Here is a 21,147-nt window from a genome sequence, read left to right as displayed (position 1 = left end):
GCTCTTAACCCACAGGCCCAGCCCGATCGTGCTCGACAAGTTCTCACAGCGCTAAGCGATGATTTATATGGCGAACTAGTTAATTACAATGATTGCTCAGTCAAAATGTGTCAACTAGATTGCTGCTAATGGGCATTAGAGTAATAAATAAGTAGTTAATTATCGATACAATATAATATATATATAGATATAGAGAGAGATAAATAGAAAGATATTATAATTAGCATGTAAATTGATGCTAGAAATAGAATATATTTATGTATATATACAAGCTTAACTGTGTGTGGGTTAGTGTGTGCGGCGAATTCAGCTGCATTAAGCGGCGCATGCAACAAATATATAATATATAAATGGCGGCCCCAAAATGCCGTTAACTTTAGCTTGCATGGCATGCGTGCGTGACTGTACATGTGAGTGCTAGCCGTTTATCGATAGACAGTTTATCGTTCGATTATGTACAAGTTGTGAGTGTTGTGTGTGCGTAAATTAGGCAAATCTCTTGCGTTATCGATAGCAAATATTTATCGCTGATGCGTTTATATCGTTGCATTTCGTTGGTTAAAATAATGTGAGAGAAATCAAAGCGCAAATGCAAATCATAATATAAGTTTTAAACAAACAAATGAATTGATCAAATTGTGTATTAGTTTTTGTCGATTTGTTTTTTTTTTCTGATTTTTTTAATATGTGGGCAAAACAACAACAAATAAAGCACCCATACCACTTACTAGGTTCATAAGCTCCGCCAGATGCTAAATGATAAATTCGTTTTTTTCGTTTGGTTTTTTTTTTTTGTTTTTTTGAAATGTCGAGAATAGTTGATCAATAATTTTGGTTGGTTGAAAGTTTTTTTTGGAAGAGTTAAATGAGTTTTCCGTATGCGCACCGAATATATTATATATATATATAAATATATTTGTTTTGATTTTTTGGGTGGGGGATTTACGTAAAGAAGAGAACGAAAACAAAAATAAAGAAAAAAGAAAATTAAATAAAGGAAATAATATATATGTTTTGTGTTGGAATAAATATTCATTAAGAAACTAGTTCTATACAATAAAAAGAATTAATGATACTATGGATACGCTGGCCATATCTTGCCATAGCTAAGTATCTATATGTATATATATTAACTATAGTAATTAACTAACAGTTAGAAAACGTTTTAGTCACAGTTCTTTATACAGCTGCACGCGATTTTATGTACAGACAGAAACGAACCTAGCAAAATCATAATCATAATCATAATAATAACAATAGCTATACAAAATATTAGATAATATGCTCAAATAGAGGGTCTAAGACTCAGCTTGATCTCGTCACAGATCTGGGAAAATGTGTTAGTCACTGCGTTTAAAAGTTATCAAAGCTTCACTAGACTTAGGTATGACAAGTTTTTGTTAGTTTCGCTTCAATTTTCGAGCTCTTTCTTTTAATAACCTTCACCTCGTTTAGACAGCAGCATTCGCATATTATCAACTAACATTAATTCAATTTTTCGCAATTCTCCATGGAAGAAAACAAATAAAAACAAAAATTAAAACTTAAATTTTGACAGCGCTTAGAATATTTTTTCGATAAACTCAATCAAATTAGTTTTAATTATATACGTAGTGCTTAATAATAAAAAAATAATAAAAAAAAATACTAGTATTTGTTCTTCTTCTTTTATTCCAGTATTTTGGGGAAGGGGCGTTGCTCTACTTACATCTTCGTCCGTCCGTGATGACCTGCTCGCAATCGTTGAAGTCCGTCGAGATGGGGCACCTGTACAGGGCGCCCGATTCATTTGTGTTCGGCTGTCGATTCCGGTCCAAGGGCGCGCCCACCAGCAGGCTGTAAGAGCGAGAAGAGCAAGAGAAACAGGAAATTATAGACGATCACAAAAAAAAAGATGAAACTTTGGCTTCTGCGAGGCTAGCAAAATCCCACGGGTGCACGATCAACCGATCACATAATCGATATATATCGATATCGATCAAATAACGGTGCAGTCGGTTTTTGCGGTCGCCGGCTCGAATTGCCAATTGCGATGTGCTCAGGTGTCCGCTGCGATTGAGCTTCAATTGAACAAACGCAGTCATGAGCTGCCCAGGGGCATCCGTAGGGGGGGAGGGTAGAGGGCAGGTAGAGGGGCTACCAATAAAATCGATTTCGTGGGTGGAACCAGTTCAATGCACCTTTACTTGGATTATTGCACGCAGAGGGGCTTGCCAAAATGTAATTACTTAGGAACACTTGAAGCGCAGTCTCGACAGCCGACCAGAGGCGGCGGGGGCGACAGGGGCGTAAGCGTGGAACAGAGGCGGCGGGATGGGGTACAGCAACGAGAGAGTATTTGGGTGCGTCAACACGAAAAGATGTTGCTAATGAGGCAGACAGCCAGGCAGTCAGGCTTTACAACCCAAACTAAGCATGATCTGGTCGCAAGTGCTCGCCTGCGAGATACTCTGTAATAGACATGCATGTACATAACCTAAAACTCAATGCTAAAAATATAAAAAGTAAGTTTTCCATTTCAAAAAAGTGGAGCCTATACAACAAATTGGTTGACTGTAGCATATATAATTCGCGACATATATCTTGTCTTATTAAAAAATCGATAGTTATCGATATTTAAGAAATGAGAAATCCTAGATCCAGCTCGGCTTGTCTTTTGTCTTACAAAATCAATATACCCTATTTGACTGGTATCGCTGCCTCACCCACGTAGCACAGTGTAAACATGCAACTTCATTATCCTCGAGCGGCAGCAGCGGCAATTGCGGCTTTATGGACGCCATTAAAAGCGGCACCTACACGTTGCCACATGGCCATGTTGCCTCTTTAAGTGCCCCAAGCCCAACAACAGCAACAGCAACAGCAACAACAACAGCTGCAGCTGCGGCCAAGCCAAAGTTGAGGGCAGGTCCAAGTCATTTGCTGTTTGTCGCCTACCAATTGACACTTGGCCCGCACATTAACCAACACTGGCCGCGCTCTCGCGCCCTCTCGCCAGTTTTTACGATGCGTCTTAAAGTGTTTTCTTTTTACTTCTATTTTATGTTTTATATTTCTATTTATTTGAGTTGCTTGCTGGCAACAGCTTTCGTTTGCGAACTAGTTCTTTGCTTAATGAAGTGTTGAAAAGGCCTTAAAAATAAATTGCAATTCAGTTCCTTGGTACTAAAGCGCAACGCACTCATTTGAACTTGTGCACAATGGAGCAAAAAAAAAAAAAGAAATAAAATAAAGCAATTTCTTTAAAATATAAAAATTATATTGAAAATGAGTTGTCATTTTTTTTTTAATTGAAACAGAGTAGGAAATTTCGTCATTTTATGCGCTTTGAATGGCTCATAAATGCTAAGAACTAGTTCTTTGAGCTGCAAATTTATGAACTACTCGCCGGAGCTATCAATGCGATGTTAATGGCTTTTGAATATCTTAATGCACACCCACTGAACCATCAAAGTAAGCCAAGAACTGGTTGCCAGCAACAGGCAACAGGCAACTAGCTAGACCTGATTCCGACACTTAAAGACTGGACTCAAGCTGCCCCGCGTGCCGTTGTCGTGCGACACTGTGCAACACTGCAGCAGCAGGTCGTATTCGCATTCACATTTTATAGCCTACTCGTGTCACGTTTGTGTAAATTGCCTCGCCTTCTGTTCTCTCCCATTCCCCCTTTCCCCCTCGCCCATTTAGGCCTTGTTATTGGGCCAGTTCGTTGGGTCTTTTGAGGTCGCGGCCAGTTGCCTGCTCATTTAGCATGTTTAGCTTCATGTCAACTTGCGAGATTTGGTAATGAAAAGTTGAAAAAATACAAGAAAAAGAATGCGTACTTTGGATAGAGCTCGACTGTCAAATGCCCTGTGCCCATTCTGCTGTGTATAGTCTTTAAGCACTAAGAAATATTTTTAATATGTGCTTAATATATTAAGATATTTTGCCGGAAATTTGTATACAATATATGGGATACTTATATGAGAGTCTAGCTCGTCTAGTCTCTCAGTTCCATAAGGCTTGATTGATCTAGTGCTATACTCTATACTTTTTATACCCTGAACCCATTAAAAATGGGTATAAGGGTATATTGTATATCGCGTTTTTTTTTCAAAATTGAAATCGAAACTTTTTCGATGATTTTTTTTAATATCTCGGGTAATAGCTCCGCTGGGAGATATGCCGTTCCAAAACGACAGAACTCCGCGCGGAGATATGATGGAATAGCTCCGCGGGAGATATGACGTTCCAAAACGACATAACTCCCTCCGCGCGGTATGATGGGTAATAGCTCCATGGGGAGATATGACGTTCCAAAACGACAGACCTCCGCGCGGAGATATCCTTCCAAATCATCACTATTTTTTTTTTAAATCGAGGTCGGTGCGAAAATCGAAACTTTTTCGATGATTTTTTTTTAATATCCCGGGTAAATAATGCCTGATTTAATATAAAATGTTATACCTTTTTGAATGCGTACGGATCCCTAGCATCAATTGGAATTCAAACAAATTAAACATCGATGGGTTGAAAAATGTTGTTGACATAAAACCGATCGATTCGTTCGTAAATTCAACCTTTTTGATGATTTTTTGGAATATTTCCGTCAAATAATGTCCGATTTTACAATTTCATACCATTTTTGACTCGTAAGGATCAGTTCTGTCGATTGGCATCAAAAAAAGGAAATCCGAAATTTTGACCCAAATCGACAAAATGGCAAGGGGTTACATCACGTTTTTTTTTTTTCAAAATATAGGTCGGTGCGAAAGTGCCTGCGCAGAGCGGATCGGAGCTCCCGAGTAGAACCTCTTACTTGTTCTAATTGTGATACTTAGATATCCGCTGAGATGGGATCTAGTTCAAATTTCTTATATGACTAAACTTATTAATCAAAAGTTCTATTAGTTCCAGAGCTGATGGCAAAATGCGTAGGTTTGATGAAATGAAATGAAGTCAGCTCCATAAAATAAGAATTATATATTCTAACAATTCTTTAAAGCAAACTAAAGCAAAGCCAGATCTTGGATCGGGCAGGGTATTTAAAGAGAGTATATCTGAAGGAATGTGGATAAAGATGATCGGTTGTCAATGGTTCGTTTGGTTTGGGGGTTGCTTCGTGAACCTGGTTCTCTTGAACTGTTTTATTTTTTTGTAGGTCACAATTATATCCACTGAACTAGCACATAGCTGGGCAGATTAAATTCTAGTCCTCCTCCTTCCTGTCTGATATGAACTGGTTCGTTTGGCACATGAACTCGTAGCATACTCGGAAGGGTTACGGCATGCCTGCTTCTATTTGTTATAGACATTATTTACACACAAATATATCTGTCTGATTTAATTTATTTCTAATGTACATCGTCTCTAGGGTATACCAAAAAAAAACAAAAAAAAACCTGCTTTGACATTAATAAACAGGGGAAGCAAACAGACAGAAGAAGAAGCACGAGATGACGACGACAAATCTGCGTCTTGTTCTGTTGGTAGAACATAAATCTGGGCACGGGAGCGCAGCTGGGCCATAAATCTTGGCCAGCTCCACCCCCACCCCCTCCTGTTGCCCCTGGTCTTCCTCCTGCTCAAACTTGTCCATAAAAGTGTATTTAATGATCTCTGCGAGCCGCTTGGAATTTTGAAATTCGGGATTCTGGCAAGTTGTGTTTGATATTGAAGTAAATTGTGGTTTGGTCTGGAAAATGGCAGTCGCTGGGCTGATTTAATGCCACTTGCCACTTAGCTTATCAATTAGCGCATGGCTTTCACAGGGTGGGGGGGGTGAATGGAAAAAGGGGGAGAGGGGGTGCGATGGGATTGGATTGGGTATTGCATCTCCCCGACCAAATCAATTATCGTGGGCTGCACTTCGCTCCAGTTACAGCTTCTCAAAGCAATTAAAACTCGCCTGAGTCGCTGGCAAGTAAATGAATGCACTCACTCACACTCATACACTCACTCACACTCACACACTCGAGCACTCGAAACACTCATAGAATGCATTTAATTAAATTTAAGCATTAATTGCCGCATAAACGCGGCGCGCGTGTCATTTCAATTGCCACAAAAAAAAAAAAAACAGAACCAGTTCCAGAACCAGTGCCAAAGTCGGTTCCGTTCCCCGTCCCCCCGTCGCATCCGAAACCCTTTCAAGTGGCTTTCGGTCAGGGCAATCAAGTGAAAATCCCCCCCTCGACATAATCTTACCCAGTCCACAGCCCTCGCCCAAGTCTTAGTTCCCGGCAGGGTAACCCGCAGCTAAAGAGTTCGTGGAAATTTGATTGCTTTAATTATGAATTATATTTCAAATTAAATATTCAATTGAATGCAATGCAAAAAGGGGGCAAATTCAAGAAACTACTTCACAGTTGACAGCACATTTAATGCTCATTAAAGTCAAACTCATTTGGAGAGTGAAGCCTCAAAAACCAAGCGGGAGCAGGAGTCAACGGAACTAGTTCCAAGGAATTCGAACATCATTCTAGTTGGCTTTAAAGTCGCTTGTAACTAGTTTAAATTTAAGCTTCTTCTTAGTAACTTTAACTCCACGCAATCCACTATTTGCTGTTGTCTTTTTGTCAATATGCGAACATAGTACAGCATAATCAGAGCTAATGCTGAAAATTTCATTAAGATCGTTTTGGAAACACAAAAGTTATGCAAGAAAACATTTATTATTGGCAATACATTTGCACACATACATGAATTCTATAAATAGAATTGCAATTGTGTTTGTGTTGCTAACGTATTTCAGTTTCTTTTCAACAAGAATCAATTTCTGGTATGGCTGTGAGGTATTAATTTTTTTAATTAATAAACTTTTTAAAATATATTATTAACTGTTAAATGGTTAAAATGTGCCCAGCTAAAGCAATTGTTGTTATTGGAAATACGTTCTGGTTATTCCCCTCTCTTTTGATTTATTCGGACTTTCAACTTTAAAGAAGTTTGTCTCATTTTAAATGCACTTCCCCAAGCTGCACTGTCTGCTTCTTTTTTATTTCTTGCTTTTATTTGACTCTTTCATTATTTCCTTCGTTTTTGTTTTGGGGGTCTGGAGTTTGGTTGGTTTGTTTGTGCGGCTTATTAGTAATCATTATCACAAGTGTTTTCCAAGTGCTTGCAGCCAGCTGCCCCTTCCCCCCTTCCCCCCTATCCCACTCCACACTCTACGCCTTCGTCTGTTCCTGCCACGAGTGTGAGTCGGGCCAAGTGTTGCAGCATCTCTTGCACACACACACACGAAGTCTGTCGAATTCCGAATGCTCTTTATAATATTTATTATCATTTGTCTGCTGCACGCCCCCCCTGCACCCCTTGCCTGTTCTGTCACAGCTGCCTCCCGCAACTTGCCACAACAAGAATTTCATTTAATTTTCGAGTCTTTGGGTTTCTTTGTTTGCTTATTGTTGCCCCTCGCCCCCCGCCCCCTATCTGTGCACAACCCCTGCTAATCCCTTGTTGCCCCTGCTCGGGTTTATATAAATATTTATGCTTGAATTGGAGACAACAAGAATGCTGACATTGCCCCCACTGCCACAGGCTGGCCGCCTCTGCACCCCCGCCCCCCTGCCTTTTCCCCAGCTTCTACTTCCAACTTCTCTTCCTCCTTTTCTTCTTCTTGTTCATTGGGGTTCTTTGGGTCGAGTTGCTGCTTCCCTTTCTGGCCATTTGGTCCATCATTTCATAGTTTGGCTTATGTAATGGCATTTCCGTCACAACCAAGTGGCGAAATACACAAGCCCCGGACAACAACAACAACAACACCAACAACAACAGCAACAAATTGTCATTGATAAACTAGAATCGAATGACGTAGTTTACTTATTATTATTATAATTATTATTGTCATATTTTTTGTTAATCAGATCACAGAGTCAGGTGCCCAGCTATCATCGTGACTCAGCTGGCACGAACAGCTGGCATCGGGTGCGAGTTGTTAGACATGGCTGCATTTGGCATTATTTTGTATTCAATCGTATTTTTATTATAATTCCAATTTGTTTTTATTGCTTTGCCTGTTTACAGCGGCAATAGGCGCACATATATAAAAAATTCTTGGGCATTCCGCCGAGCACAAATTATTATCATATACCATATAGTCTGTCAAATACTTTATCTTGTTAAAAACTAACTAGAAATTGTTGGACAAAGAGAATCCAAATCAGTTCAAAAGGAATATAAATATACTTAAATTCAATTTGTCTATCGATTTTAATCGATATGCCGAAAATGAAATGCGATACAGAAAACAAGAGTATGCCCGAATATATAATATAATGTTAAATATAGCCAAAAAAGCAAAATATTAAAAGACAATAATCTTAATTGTAAACATCCAAGTACATATATATATATACATATAATATTAATCGATTTTAATCGATATTTTGCAATTGACAGAAGTTATTGAAGCGAACTTTTATGGGAGATTATTTTGTATCATGTTAAATTTCCAAGTCAAAGTTAGGTCAGAATGTTAAAAGAATATAAGTATATTCCAAATATAAACTTCAACAAATATAAGATATAAATAAAATATATATCGATTTTTATCGATATGCTGCAAATATAAGAAGATATGAAGAGATATAAGAAGAAAATGCGAAGCCTCTTTTCTATGGGTTAGCTAAATATATATTATTTATTTCAGATCTCTAGCTTTATGTGAGTCTTGTTCAAAAACCTTTTGAAATTTTCAAGCAAAAAATAATATGAAATGAATTTATTTCAATTATCAACGCCTAAAGATATTAAAAGGTACATAAATAAATTCCAATTACAAACATTTAAGAAAAAGATACTACAGTCACGTCCATAAAATAGATAGGATTTGAAGAGTTCAACGCAGCACACCTCGTCACACACACGCACACACACACACACACACACTTATAAACATGACATTTGAAAAGTGAATGCGAGTAGTTAGCCAGAATTGTAAATCCTGTAGCTCGCAGTCGATGTAATTATGGCCACGGGCCAATAAGACTTGGTCACGTTCGGGCTGCGCATTGACTGATTTGTGAAGGAGTCGAGTATTCGCTGACAATGGATCAAACAGCAGGCAAATTTCAGGGCGATTCCATTGAACTCACGGAACTCCTGTGATTTCTGAGCAAACAAGAGGCAGCCAGCAGGAAGGCAAACGCCGCCGTCGCCTGCGGGCACTTCCTGCTGGCAGAATTCGTCCTGCAGCCGGCTGATGAAGTTATCTAGTTGCCTACCTGGCAGCTGCTTGTTACCTGTCAGATCGAACGCGACGATAGGCCGTGTGCGGTGTCGTTTACCTGCCGCAGCTGCCTGGCCATCTCCCGTAGGCCCTACCTCAGCAGCAGCAGCAGAAGGTGCAGCAGGAGGTGCAGCAATAGGCAAATTGGAAAACAATTCTGGATTACGAATATCGCTAACTAGAAGAAAAAAAAACTAACAACAAGCACGAGCAGAGATAGGCGTACGTGATCAACTGGCAGATACCCTATGAAGGTTTGGTAAACTTTTAAGTTTGGGCAAGATATTCTAAAAGCGGAATATTGTTAACATATGCCTGCTTTACTAGCTCTTATCATTTGCGATCTTAGCTGTCTATCCATATTTATCGATTTTAGATAAGTGGAGGAGTTATCGAGAACTCAGACGGGTAGTTGAGACTTACATTTATGGTTCTAGCTCTTATAAGCTGCGAGCAAAGCTGTCTATCGATATTTATCGATGTTGGATAAATGTGAGAACTTATCGAGAATCTATATACGAGCTTGTTTAATTTAATAGTTAAATGTGAAATCGATATTTATCGATCTTAGACAAATGTTATCAATAATCAAATACTTTTTACGGCGTGTGCCCTAAGAGCCTACATTTTGCACTCGAGTATTCAGATGTAGCCTGTTTGACTTCTGATCGTTATATACCTTATAACTTTCCAGATGTATATTATTTCAATTATTTTCAATTAGTACAGGGTATAGCAACAAGAAGAAGGCAACTGTCCAAGCGGCTAATTCAATTTGCGCTTTGAGATGATGCCAATGACCAACCGCCCCTTCCACTAAAATTATGAAAAAGACGACGAGCTGGAATGAGAATTCGAATGTGAATATGAATATAAACAATGATTGACACCCGAAAGTGCTCAAATGCGCGCTTCGACCTGCGCGCTACAATGTCGGGCATAGGCAAATGCATCGAAGGGTTCAATGAAATATTATTACGAATAATACTAAGTAGGAAAAGTTGCTAAATGAATGAGGAGCAGCTTCGATAAGAACACAAAAACACAATACTCAAACAAGTTCAATTTTGAATAGATAGAAATATGTGCATATTGCGAACTCTAGGAAGAATATTCACTTTAATATCTGGAAAGCTCTTAAGCTAAAAAGTTACATTTTGATGAAGTTGTGGGATTTCTGGGAAGTTTATTTGCTATGGAAACTGTGAACGTCATATCTCCGCGCGGGACTATTACCCGAGATATTAAAAAAAAATCATCGAAAAAGTTTCGATTTTCGCACTGACCTCGATTTTGAAAATAAAACGTGATGATTTGGAAGGTCATATCTCCGCGCGGAGGGAGTTATGTCGTTTTGAAACGTCATATCTCCCTGCTCCCGAGATATTAAAAAAATCATAGATTTTGAAAAAAATGTGATGTAGCCCCTTGCCATTTTGTCGAGTTGGGTCAAAATTTTGAATTAAGCACTTATCATTTATCAAGAATATATATACTTTATGGGGTCGCAGATCCTTCCTGCTGCCTGTTACATTCATTTGGATTTTGCACAAATACAATATACCCTTATACCCATTTTGAAAGGGTTCAGGGCATAATTATAAATATCTCCTGCTAACGGGCTTTAAAGAGTGTATTACGATTGTGCAATTTTTCTATTTATTGAGCATATCGAACACATAATAGAACTGTGTTTGTTTTTGTTCGTAGCATAGCCGGGTTTTCTTTTTCAATGTTATTCAATTATTAGGCAACATGAAACCGAAGCCGGGTATTTAAAATTCCGGGCCGTGCAGCGCAATCGTTGTTCCAACTTTGCCCAAGTCAAAATCTTTGGGATTTAATCCAAAGAGATTTGTCAAAAATTTGTCTCCTACAGTAATTCAATAAATTGTTGTATTCGTTTGTTTTGGTTTTGGTTAGGGGGGGGCTCAACTTAAAATTCAAGACAGGCAGCAAGCGTATGCGCATAATTTGATGGGATTTTGGTTAAGTCATTCGAGTGTGTGACAGGGTTGTCGCCGTCGCCAACGTAGCTGCTGGTTGAGGGTTGTCAAGGTGTCATCGCATCATGGCTATAAAAAGAAATTGGCCCACACCCAAAATATGAAGTCATAGTTTTGCGTGGGCCCAGGGCCTTGGTTAGCCGTGCTTTTCGCCAGCTCATTTTTTTTTCTTTCATTTTTTATCTGTTTTTTTTTTTTTTGTTTTTGTCATGCATTCCACGCATTTTTCACAATATTTTTCCGGCTAAATTTTCTTTTCTTTATGTTTTCATTTGAGCTGGCCAAATGCGAGTCCATCACGCGCTTCCGGACACATTTTTGGGCCAGAAGAAAATTTAATAATGTGTCCATTAGGTTGGCCAAAATGATAATGGAAACAAGCTGGGAATAGCCGCATTTTGAATACGCTTCGTAATGAGGTTTATTTGCCTGAAGCAAAATGTGTTCTAAAGGTAAATATATAACATTATTTTTATTTGTTTTAAATTCCCATTTCGCTAGAATTAGGAATTTGTGGTTAAAAGGCTCGACTTAAAGTTTTCCCAATATTCTTATAAGCCGTAGATTTTTTTATTTTTTTATTTATTTGTTCGAGAACGAAATGATATAGTATAGCTATAAGTCTGCTTTCGATTTATTTACTTCCTGTAGCTATAATAAGCGTCTGTACCAAATTTCATCGCTATGGCTTCACTGTGAGCTGAGTTCACATAGAAGATAACAGAATAGAATAGAGCTCAGCTCTCAGTTTTTTAACCTAATTTGCAAGAGTTGTTTGCCAGCTGAGCATACCCTCGGTTAGGGCATACAAAGTAGACTTAACTGGTCTGCATGTATGTTAATGGCGCCGTCAAGAAGTGTGGAAAGCGACATAAAAGCAAAGCTAGTTGGTTAAATGCAGGGTATCATGCGAGAAAGCAGCCCTCAAACATTGCCGAACCCGACGCAGAGTTGGCCTCGCTCTAGTTAACCAAGTTTGGGAAGTTTGGGGTCATAACTTACGGCTCATTAATGTGGTCAACCAAATGAGAAATCGATGCGCTGCACAGGAAATGCAATGCACAGTGGGACAGATAGACAAACGGACAGCCGCACAGTGGGACAGCCGGACAGTTGGACAGCCGTTTGCTGTCAGCTTAGCTTAGCTGTCGCCGGCTGCGGCCCACGTGGCTGTGGCCTCGCTCCCAATTGGAGCTGATAAGATTATAATGAACACCTAAGAGTTTACGACTAGCAGATGCCCTGGACGCAGCAGTTGTGCTGTCTACCTTTAAAGAAAGTTCACATTTTCTCGCCCTTCCCTCATACTATATACGGGAAATGCATTCCTGGACAACTTTTGGTGCTTGGAGTCCGATCTTGATGAACTTAAAGATACATTATATGGCGAAAAAAAACTGTATATACATTTATATATATATGTCTCGGTATCGATATATGCGTGGCTATTGTAACTTTGCTTTTTGCCACAGCTCGTGCCTCTCGTGCCAACTCGTGACACGACACGCGCTCATCATCATTCACTCAACTAACTCATGGTACATCCCATTTATCAACTGCCAGCTCGAAGCATTCGAGCGTCAAATTGTTGCCAGCTGTTGAGGCATCATCAGCTTATGCCCTAAGCCCTCCCCTCCCCTCCCCTCCCCTAACCCCTCCACTCTGCCGCCGCCCCGCCTGGGCACAGCCGCAACGTAATAAAGTAGCACAAATTGCGGGCTTTCAGCTTATCGTCAACAACAACAAGAATAACAACAAATTGTTTTGGCTTGCAACAAATTTCATCGTTTTCCATTTCCATTTCCATTACGAAAATTGATGGCAAGGTCAAGCGCCTAAGTTCAGCGCAGGCGCAGCCAACTTTGCGGCGCTGCTTGCTGTGTTCCCCTCTCCCTCTCTCTCACTCTCACTCGCTCGCTCTGCCTGCCGCTCATAAATTGTACAACCAACTACATTTTTGTGCCTCTTTCTGTGTTTTGTTTTATTTAGTTTATACTCTCGCATAGGGTCTTATACTTTTGTCATTAAATGTGTTGCGCCCAGAGTTTTTATATATTCACATCATATATATTCAAATATTTATATGATCAGAATGTTCTCGATCTATGTGGAGCTTATATACATTCTTGTTCAAAATGCGCTCGATCTGTGTAAATAAATCTTGAAATCTGTAAGTATATATGTCGGAATATGTTCGATCGGAGAGGTATATCAAATAAAGAAGTTCTTGTTTTCCAACATATATTTTGAATTCTTTGAAGTTATCTTTATCATACTTTCTATATACACAAGCTGGTTTTGGAAACAATCGGTCGCAGGCAGAGTTTCGTTAGGAAAAACTTGATAGTTTATAATACGAATATACCCTATAACTATTATATACTAGAAAGTGTATTCGATTTTCGACCTGCCTTGTTGCCTTTCTTTTCCCCTTTACCCTTCATCTTTTTCATTTTTTTGTTGTTTGCCGCCAACGTGGCGACGTTTGAAAGATCGATGACATGGAGCATCATCCACGTTTGAACCCTTGCGGTCGCTCACATTGCAAGTGTGTGGAGTTCACGGCTAGCTAGAGGGGGAAGGAGTAGGGGAAGGGAGGGGTAGCTCATACATTTGTGTGTGCTGTGTAAACAAAGTAAGAGTGTGGGCAGCTTCGGCTTGTTGTCCAAAACGAATACAAATTATGTCAAAAGGCAATAAATTAAATATCGAAATATTTGTTAAATGTTGTACAACACTGAAGATTAAGTGAGGTTAGTTTGAAGCGGGCTACTTTAGGGCAAGATAAATTGTGACAAACGAAAATCAACTCAAGCGTTGTGCAGCACTAAAGTCTAAAAATAAGTTAATGTATTCCATGCTCAAATTTTATTCCAGCTACATTTATGAATTAAACTTCTTTTATTTTCTTTTTCGTTAATTTTTTTTAAGATTTTTGCCTTTAACATTTGAATTCTCCTTGATCATTTTACTAATTCGAGTTTAAAGCCTGGCTTCTATTTGAAAATATAACTATTTTGTTTAAGATACAAAATTCTTTAGCTATTATATCAATAAGGTATTTCAGCCATAATATTCTCGGCTAGCCTTTTCGATCGCATAGTCACAAATGCTTTAATGCGCACATCTGTTTCATATTGCTATACTTATTGCTCTTCTCTTCCCTTTCTTCTCTCTCCTCCATGTTAACATGATGAGCTCCAAACTTTTCAGGCATACCAATATATATACTCTATCTCCATTTCGTAGCCCACTTCAACAAGCGTTTTTCTTACAGAATCCATGCCACTGTCGTCCAACCCTGATTCAACCTCCGTGGTCACATTATTAAGGCTCTAATATTTCGAATTACATGCTGTAAGTCCGTAAAACCGTAGATATCAAATGTGGCCATACTTGGAAACGAGTACGAAAAGGTTTGCGCATATTGCGGAACTTCAACCTTGGAACCCTTTTTGAATGTATTTAGTTACCTGTTGCTGAGCAAGCCAGGGGAATTACCAGTTCGCCAGGGCAAGGTCGAACTTGCAACGATTGAGGGTTGGTTTTTTCTTTACTCGAAATACCTTTGTGTACACTGAGGGCTGGGCCGGTCGCAAGGTGGGCTAGGTCAGGCCGATGGAAGTGGATGAAGTGTGTGTCGAAATGTTAGTTGGGACTTTGACTTTAATGATGGCATAAAACCTTTTTCTGTTGTTGTTGTTGTTGTTGTTGTATGGCACATGTACGACAATGAGGGAATGACAATAAAAATCGTAAAACACGCCTCGGTCTGGTGCCAGGCAGAAACTAACCTCACTATTTGTTTTATTGCCCCTTGGAAGATGTTGCGCGACTGAAGATGGCGGAGGAACAGAGCGGACAGGTGAGATAGTTGTTTGGCTAGGCGAGTCATTGGCATATTTAAACATAATTTGGTATTTTTATTACACTTCTAAGCAAGCACAAGTCGCCGCTTGGAGACAATGACAGTTAATAGCCCGAGCGCTAAGTGGGCGCCCGAGTAGGGACTTTGCCTGAGCAGGGACTGCAGCACAAGCAGACGTATGTGAGTGTGTGTGTGTGTAGGTAAACAAAAACATCGTACAGGTAAATTACAAAAGGATACGAAACGTGCGCATAAATAAACAGAGCTGCAGCGAACCGAAAGGCAAAGAAACTGGAAACTGAGAGAAGCGGACAACCTTTGTGTTGTTTTTGGGTCTCGGTTTCGGCATCGGTTTCGGTTCTTGAATTTGAATTTGAAAGGAATTGGCATAGGGCCGCAGCAAACGCCGCGGGCTGACATGACCATGCCACACAAGTCGGAACACGCTCAGCAGGTAATGCCGCATGCCCAGCTCTGCGGGCCTCTCCTCCTGAAGTGGAAGGGGCGCTCAAAGCGGGGGCGTGCTCCATAGAAATTGATAGGCGTCACTGGCCGTACGCTTTATTATGATTTTGGGGAAGATCCACACACACACACACACACACATGCAGAGAGCTGTGGCCTGGGTGTTAAAAGTTGAGAGCCCGTTGCCAGTGTCGCCACTTGGCCGAAAACAGTGAGAAGTGCTGAAGTAGCGTGTGGGTCAGGCAGGCAAAATTTCATGCAGAATCTAATTAGGTTTCGCTCGGCACATTTGAGAGGTAGTAAAAACATATCGAATCGTGTTGATGGCTTTAGCTTGACTGAAATTGAATTGTGAAGCTCCTTTAACCATGTGGCAGCACTGGTCCAGTCAGCAGTTCTCATGGTAGATAACTTCTTAAGCTTATCTGTTTCTCTTTTTGGGAAATAACTAAATTTTCGAATAAAATGTTACGATTTGCGAGCGAACACTGTACCAAGTACTTAAAGGGCTGCCAGGGTTGCCATCTATTGGTACCAACTGGCAACCCTTGCGATTAATACAATTAACTTGTTCTAAATAAGGTTTGTGTATAAAGCATGAAATAGGCCTGTCAATAAATCACATTACCGATAAGATATGTTTGTGACATAGAATTCCCTCAGTGTGCTGGCCGCTTCGCTCACAGTTAACAAATGAGAGTACGCCATTCGGGAGTGATAGACTATGGAATACCCTATGAATACCTTCTAAACAAACTTGAATGCGATACCTACCATTTGCGAAGTTTGGTGCATCAAGCTCTTAAAATATGCGAGTAATGCTTAAAAACCGATTTTATTAAATCGATATTTATCGATATCTATCGACATCATGCAAATGGAAGGAGATATACAAGTCTTTCACAGCGCGACCTCAACTCATTTGTGTGGAAAGACTCTTCCACCTGACTGTTACATATTTTTGCCCAAACACATTGTACCCTTCTTTCATTTATTATCGATTTTCAATGTTATTAATGGGGCGGCGCATGGGGCGTGGGATGTGGAGTGTTGAGTATTGGACTGTGGCTGGACGATGAAAAACATACTTATAAGCATGATTGATACGATCCAATTTCAGGCGTTATAATTGTAATTATGCCAATGATTGCATGTAAAAGTGAGAGCGAGCGAGATGGAGAGCACAAAGCGTACGATTACAGAAAAGCGGACTAGAAGAGAACAAGAGAGAGGGAGAGATTTAAGATAAGTTAAGCATTATAATAAAGAATTTAAAAAGTGCGACTTCGTAAAGTAAACAGTTAAAAGTAAAAGCAGGCGTAAAACAATGCCGCCAGGCGTTACCAGATCGATCGACTACAAGGGTAGACAAATACATATGCCCTATCAGATGGTATCTATATATGGAAGGGCATTTGATGTAGCTCGCTGTTAACTGTTAACTTAGAAGGCAGGCGACCCGCGTGAACGCAAACTCTTTCCAGGGCGACAATGCGACTCTGTGTTGCAAATGCGGGCGTTGCCATTTGGTTTCATAATTGCCACATTGCCATATTGTTGTAAGCGATCGGGCCTTGTCGAATAAATTTTAATTATGTCACCATAAACTAAATGAAGCCGTTGCCAAACGCTGCTGTCATCAGTCGGTTGTACGGACGGGTGGAGGGGGGGGGGGGGCGTGTCTCTCCCCTATATACGCCTCTTGAGCCCATTTGTGCTGAATGTGGTTCTAGGCATATATATATAGATGTACATATCTTTTTGCCAGCCTTTGCGTTTTATGTCGCTGTCTTCTCCGGTTTCACATCGCGTTATTTCTGTTGTGTGCGCATTAAATTTGCATAAATTACCAGCTCTTGAAGGCCTTTAAAACATTATGTTAATGAGTTTTAATTGAAGAGCGCAAAACGACAGCGTGCAATATTATATTGTTGCCCAAAAAAAAAAAAAAAACAACAAAAAATGATTAAAAATAAAAGCTTGGAGGTCTGACCAAAAAAAAGGGGTTGAGGAGTTCTTGATGTGGCTGCACCACCCAGTCTCCCAGTCGAGTCAAGAGCAGCACCTGCATTAATCTCTGATAAAGTAGTTGTAGAAGGCTTTCAGCAGCTTGTGCCACAACTTGGACGGCTGCTCCTGCTTTGGGCCGAAGCATGTCCATTGCAGCAGGCTACCGCTCCCGCTGCTGTCTTGGAGTCGTCCCAGCTGCCACTTGAAGGGCACATTGCTGGCGACCAGCAGCTTGGCCAGCAGCTGGGCACGCTCCAGTTGTTGCCTGTTGGCAAACTGCAGCTCCATGCCGCCGGCCACGGTCTGCACCTCGGCGTTGGCCACAAAATGCTTGAACAGGCTCACAATGCGCAGCTCATCCTCCAGCTGGTAGCCAAAGCAGCTCAGGCAGCAGCAGTAGTTGCAGCAGCAATTGTTGCTGCTATCGCCTTCCTTCTTCTTCTTCTTCTTCTTATTTTTCTTGCTGCTGGCAGCAGCGGCTTCTTGATTGGCCTCCAAGTCGCTGTGCATCGGCTCTGACGCCGGAGCAGCTTCTTCCATGCCGTTCGTGGGATTATATGTTATGCTAATGTAACTAGAACTATACGGGCACCAGGCCCACTTTGTTCGAGCTGGTTTCGAAGCAGTTCAGTTAAAGTTTTGATACTACTAAATGAACCAAATCCGGAACCATTTAGGCTTGCCTTCATACATCTAATGTCTTGCCATAAGCACAAGAAATAATTTCCCATAAAAACAAAATGAATGCATATTAATTGAGAATTGCAAAAGATCATAAGATGGAACAGATTAAAAGCAGGGTTTATTCCTGCGCAAACCGTGAACCGAACCGGCGACTCTTTGTTGTGATCTGGCAACCCTGCTTTTAAATACAACCCGGAAGTTGTCAACTGCAATTGTATTAAGAAGGGGGGCAATTATTTGGGTCGCTGCCGAAACAGAGCGAGAGCAAGAGAGAAAGAGCGTGAGGGTCAGAGAGACTGAGATAGAGAGAGAGAAAGAGAGAGAGAGAGAGGGAGAGAAGGATGGAGGGAGTGGGAGGGAGATATCGCTGGCTATCAGCAGAGCGCACAACATTTGTTGCTGTGCTCCAAATTTAGTCGATTTATTATTATTGCTATTGATTATTCTTATTGAACTCTTTTTCATGGCGCGCACTATACACATTGATATTTACCCCCCTGATCCCCCTTGCAACCCATCTCTAGCATTACAGTGGCGTGGTGATAGCGTATAGAGAGGGGGGGGGGGGGTGCGGAGTGGGTGGGTTTATACGAGGCACTTTTTATGGGCACATACATTTACCCATTTACTTGCAGCATTTTGTTTTGGCCTTTTGACCGGCGGCTTATTTTAATACGAATACCCTGTACTTGTTGAGCTTGCCCATTAGGGGTACCATCACTGACAGATACCCTTTAGGCGGCAGCAAAAGCAAAATATACAATATTTTCAAAAAAAAACCCCTTGCCGTTTTGTCGATTTGGGTCAAAATTTTGGATTTCCTTTTTTTGATGCCAATCGATAGAACTGATCCTTACGAGTCAAAAATTGTATGAAATTGCAAAATCGGACATTATTTGACGGAAATATTCCAAAAAATCATCAAAAAGGTTGAATTTACGAATGAATCGGTTTTTTGTCAACAACATTTTTCAACCCATCGATGATTAATTTGCTTGAATGCCAATTGATGCTAGGGATCCGTACGCATTCAAAAAGGTATAACATTTTAAAATCAGAGATTATTTACCCGAGATATTAAAATTAAATCACATCTCCGCGCGGAGATATGTCGTTTTGGAACGTCATATCTCCCCGCGGAGCTATTACCCATCATACCGCGCGGAGTTATGTCGTTTTGGAACGTCATATCTCCGCGCGGAGATCGACTCGGCTATTGATGCTGATCAAGAATATATATACTTTATGGGGTCGGAGATGCTTCCTTCTGCCTGTTACATACATTTGGATTTTGCACAAATACAATATACCCTTATACGCATTTTAAATGGGTTCAGGGTACAAAAAGAGAATAAGAGGAGTTGAGCAGTCAGAATCTTCTTCTGTTCTTTTCATGCAAAACTAATAAAATATATTAAACAAAGTATAATTGATTGTCGAATCGATGGAAAGTATTTTCGTTTCTACGTAACGATCTTGAGTTTGTCTTACTGCAGGGTATCTCGCAGTCAGGCAGCAACGACTAGCACATTCTTTGCTGCTGGCTTATTTATTTGTTGTTCCATGGGAAATTGTTTGGTTTTGTGTTGCAAGCGCTGAGATTATAGCTTAAGATTCCGATTTCCCACTCGATACGATACGATACATTGGCTAGCCCCCTCTTCTCTTCTCCTCTCTGCTCTTCTGTTCTGTTCTCTTTCTTTTCGTATTATTATATTTGTGCCCCGTTCGTAACATTATCTCTGAGCATTTAGATGCTAGTTGGTGCCCAATGTGACAGGGAACAAAAAATTACATTGAAAAACTTCTGTTGATTTCATTTGTCGAATTAATTAAAATAATAAAATATATGATTGGAATTGTCGTCAAATTGTGTTTCAGTAATCCGATATAGCTCAAATTTAAAGAGCTTTCTCAGAACCGACAACAGGTTATTGTACACTGAGCGAAAAGGACGTGCAGCTGGCATCTAAATTTATTGAAGATAATTATTTAAAAAATGTTATCTATTTACGATTGATTATTAGGCGATTTTCTTGTGCATTTCGAATTGGATATAACATTTTTGGTATTGGGAAATGTTTGCTTGGTTTAAGAATTTGAAAGTTTAAACCAATATTTGAATTTTGAGAACACAATTTCTGTTTCGTTTGCCTCTCTTCATTTTTTTATCCCCATCTTCCTCGCCGCATTTTCGCTGCTTCTCTTTCTATTACTCTCATTTTCCTTTTTGATTTTATTTGAATTTTCTGCTTCAAGTGCCCATCTCTGTTCTCCTCTTCTTTTTCCCTTTGGACTCTGCTTCATTTGCAGTTAGCTGTCACGTGTTGCCAGCTACGCTTAATTTGCTTTTAAGATACTCTATACCATTTGACATGGCTTTTAGCCACGGGTATATTGGCTTACTACAAGTGTATGTAACAGGACTTAAGAACGAACCATATAGTTTATGTCTTCTCGATCAGGACGAAGAACTGCATCGATTAAGCTATACTCCTCTAAGTCAGAGACTTTAAGAGCTGAAGAGTTAATATTGATATACGGCTATACATTGCTACTTATCTATAATCGAAAATCAATAAATATCGATATACATATAGATAGTGCTACTTATCGATAATCGGATATGGATAAGTAACGATATTTTTGAAGGTTAGCTTGAAGATCTTAAGAGTTTACAACAATCGGATATTAAATGCGAATGTTATTAGGGTAGGCAATTTTTGAGAGTCGATCAATGTTGCAGGGTATCAGCTAGTCGTGGTACTCTACTCTACTTAACTCTCACTTATTTCTGTTGACTCTGCAATTTTGGAAGCTGACTGTTCGCTGTTGTCGACGACGCTCAAGCGGAAAGGGTGCGCAGGCGTTGCAGCAACAACAGCAGCAACAACAACCAC

At 40.1% G+C, this 21,147-nt stretch overlaps 1 protein-coding gene across 1 annotated transcript in view; it reads right to left on the bottom strand.

The window, feature by feature from the left end:
• Window positions 1-21,147, bottom strand: part of mew (multiple edematous wings) — a 73,731-nt gene that overhangs the window by 14,347 nt on the left and 38,237 nt on the right. Inside the window, exons 2-3 of the mRNA XM_002058006.4 lie at window positions 1,709-1,836; window positions 729-752 (exon numbers count right to left, since the gene is read on the bottom strand). Of these exons, the coding sequence (XP_002058042.3) occupies window positions 729-752; window positions 1,709-1,836 (152 nt within the window). The remainder of the gene's footprint in view (window positions 1-728; window positions 753-1,708; window positions 1,837-21,147) is intronic.

Source organism: Drosophila virilis, chromosome X (assembly GCF_030788295.1).
Source record: "Drosophila virilis strain 15010-1051.87 chromosome X, Dvir_AGI_RSII-ME, whole genome shotgun sequence".
NCBI classification, from domain to species: domain Eukaryota; kingdom Metazoa; phylum Arthropoda; class Insecta; order Diptera; family Drosophilidae; genus Drosophila; species Drosophila virilis.
Note: the sequence above shows the minus strand (reverse complement) of the source record. Positions and strands in the feature narration are given on the sequence as shown.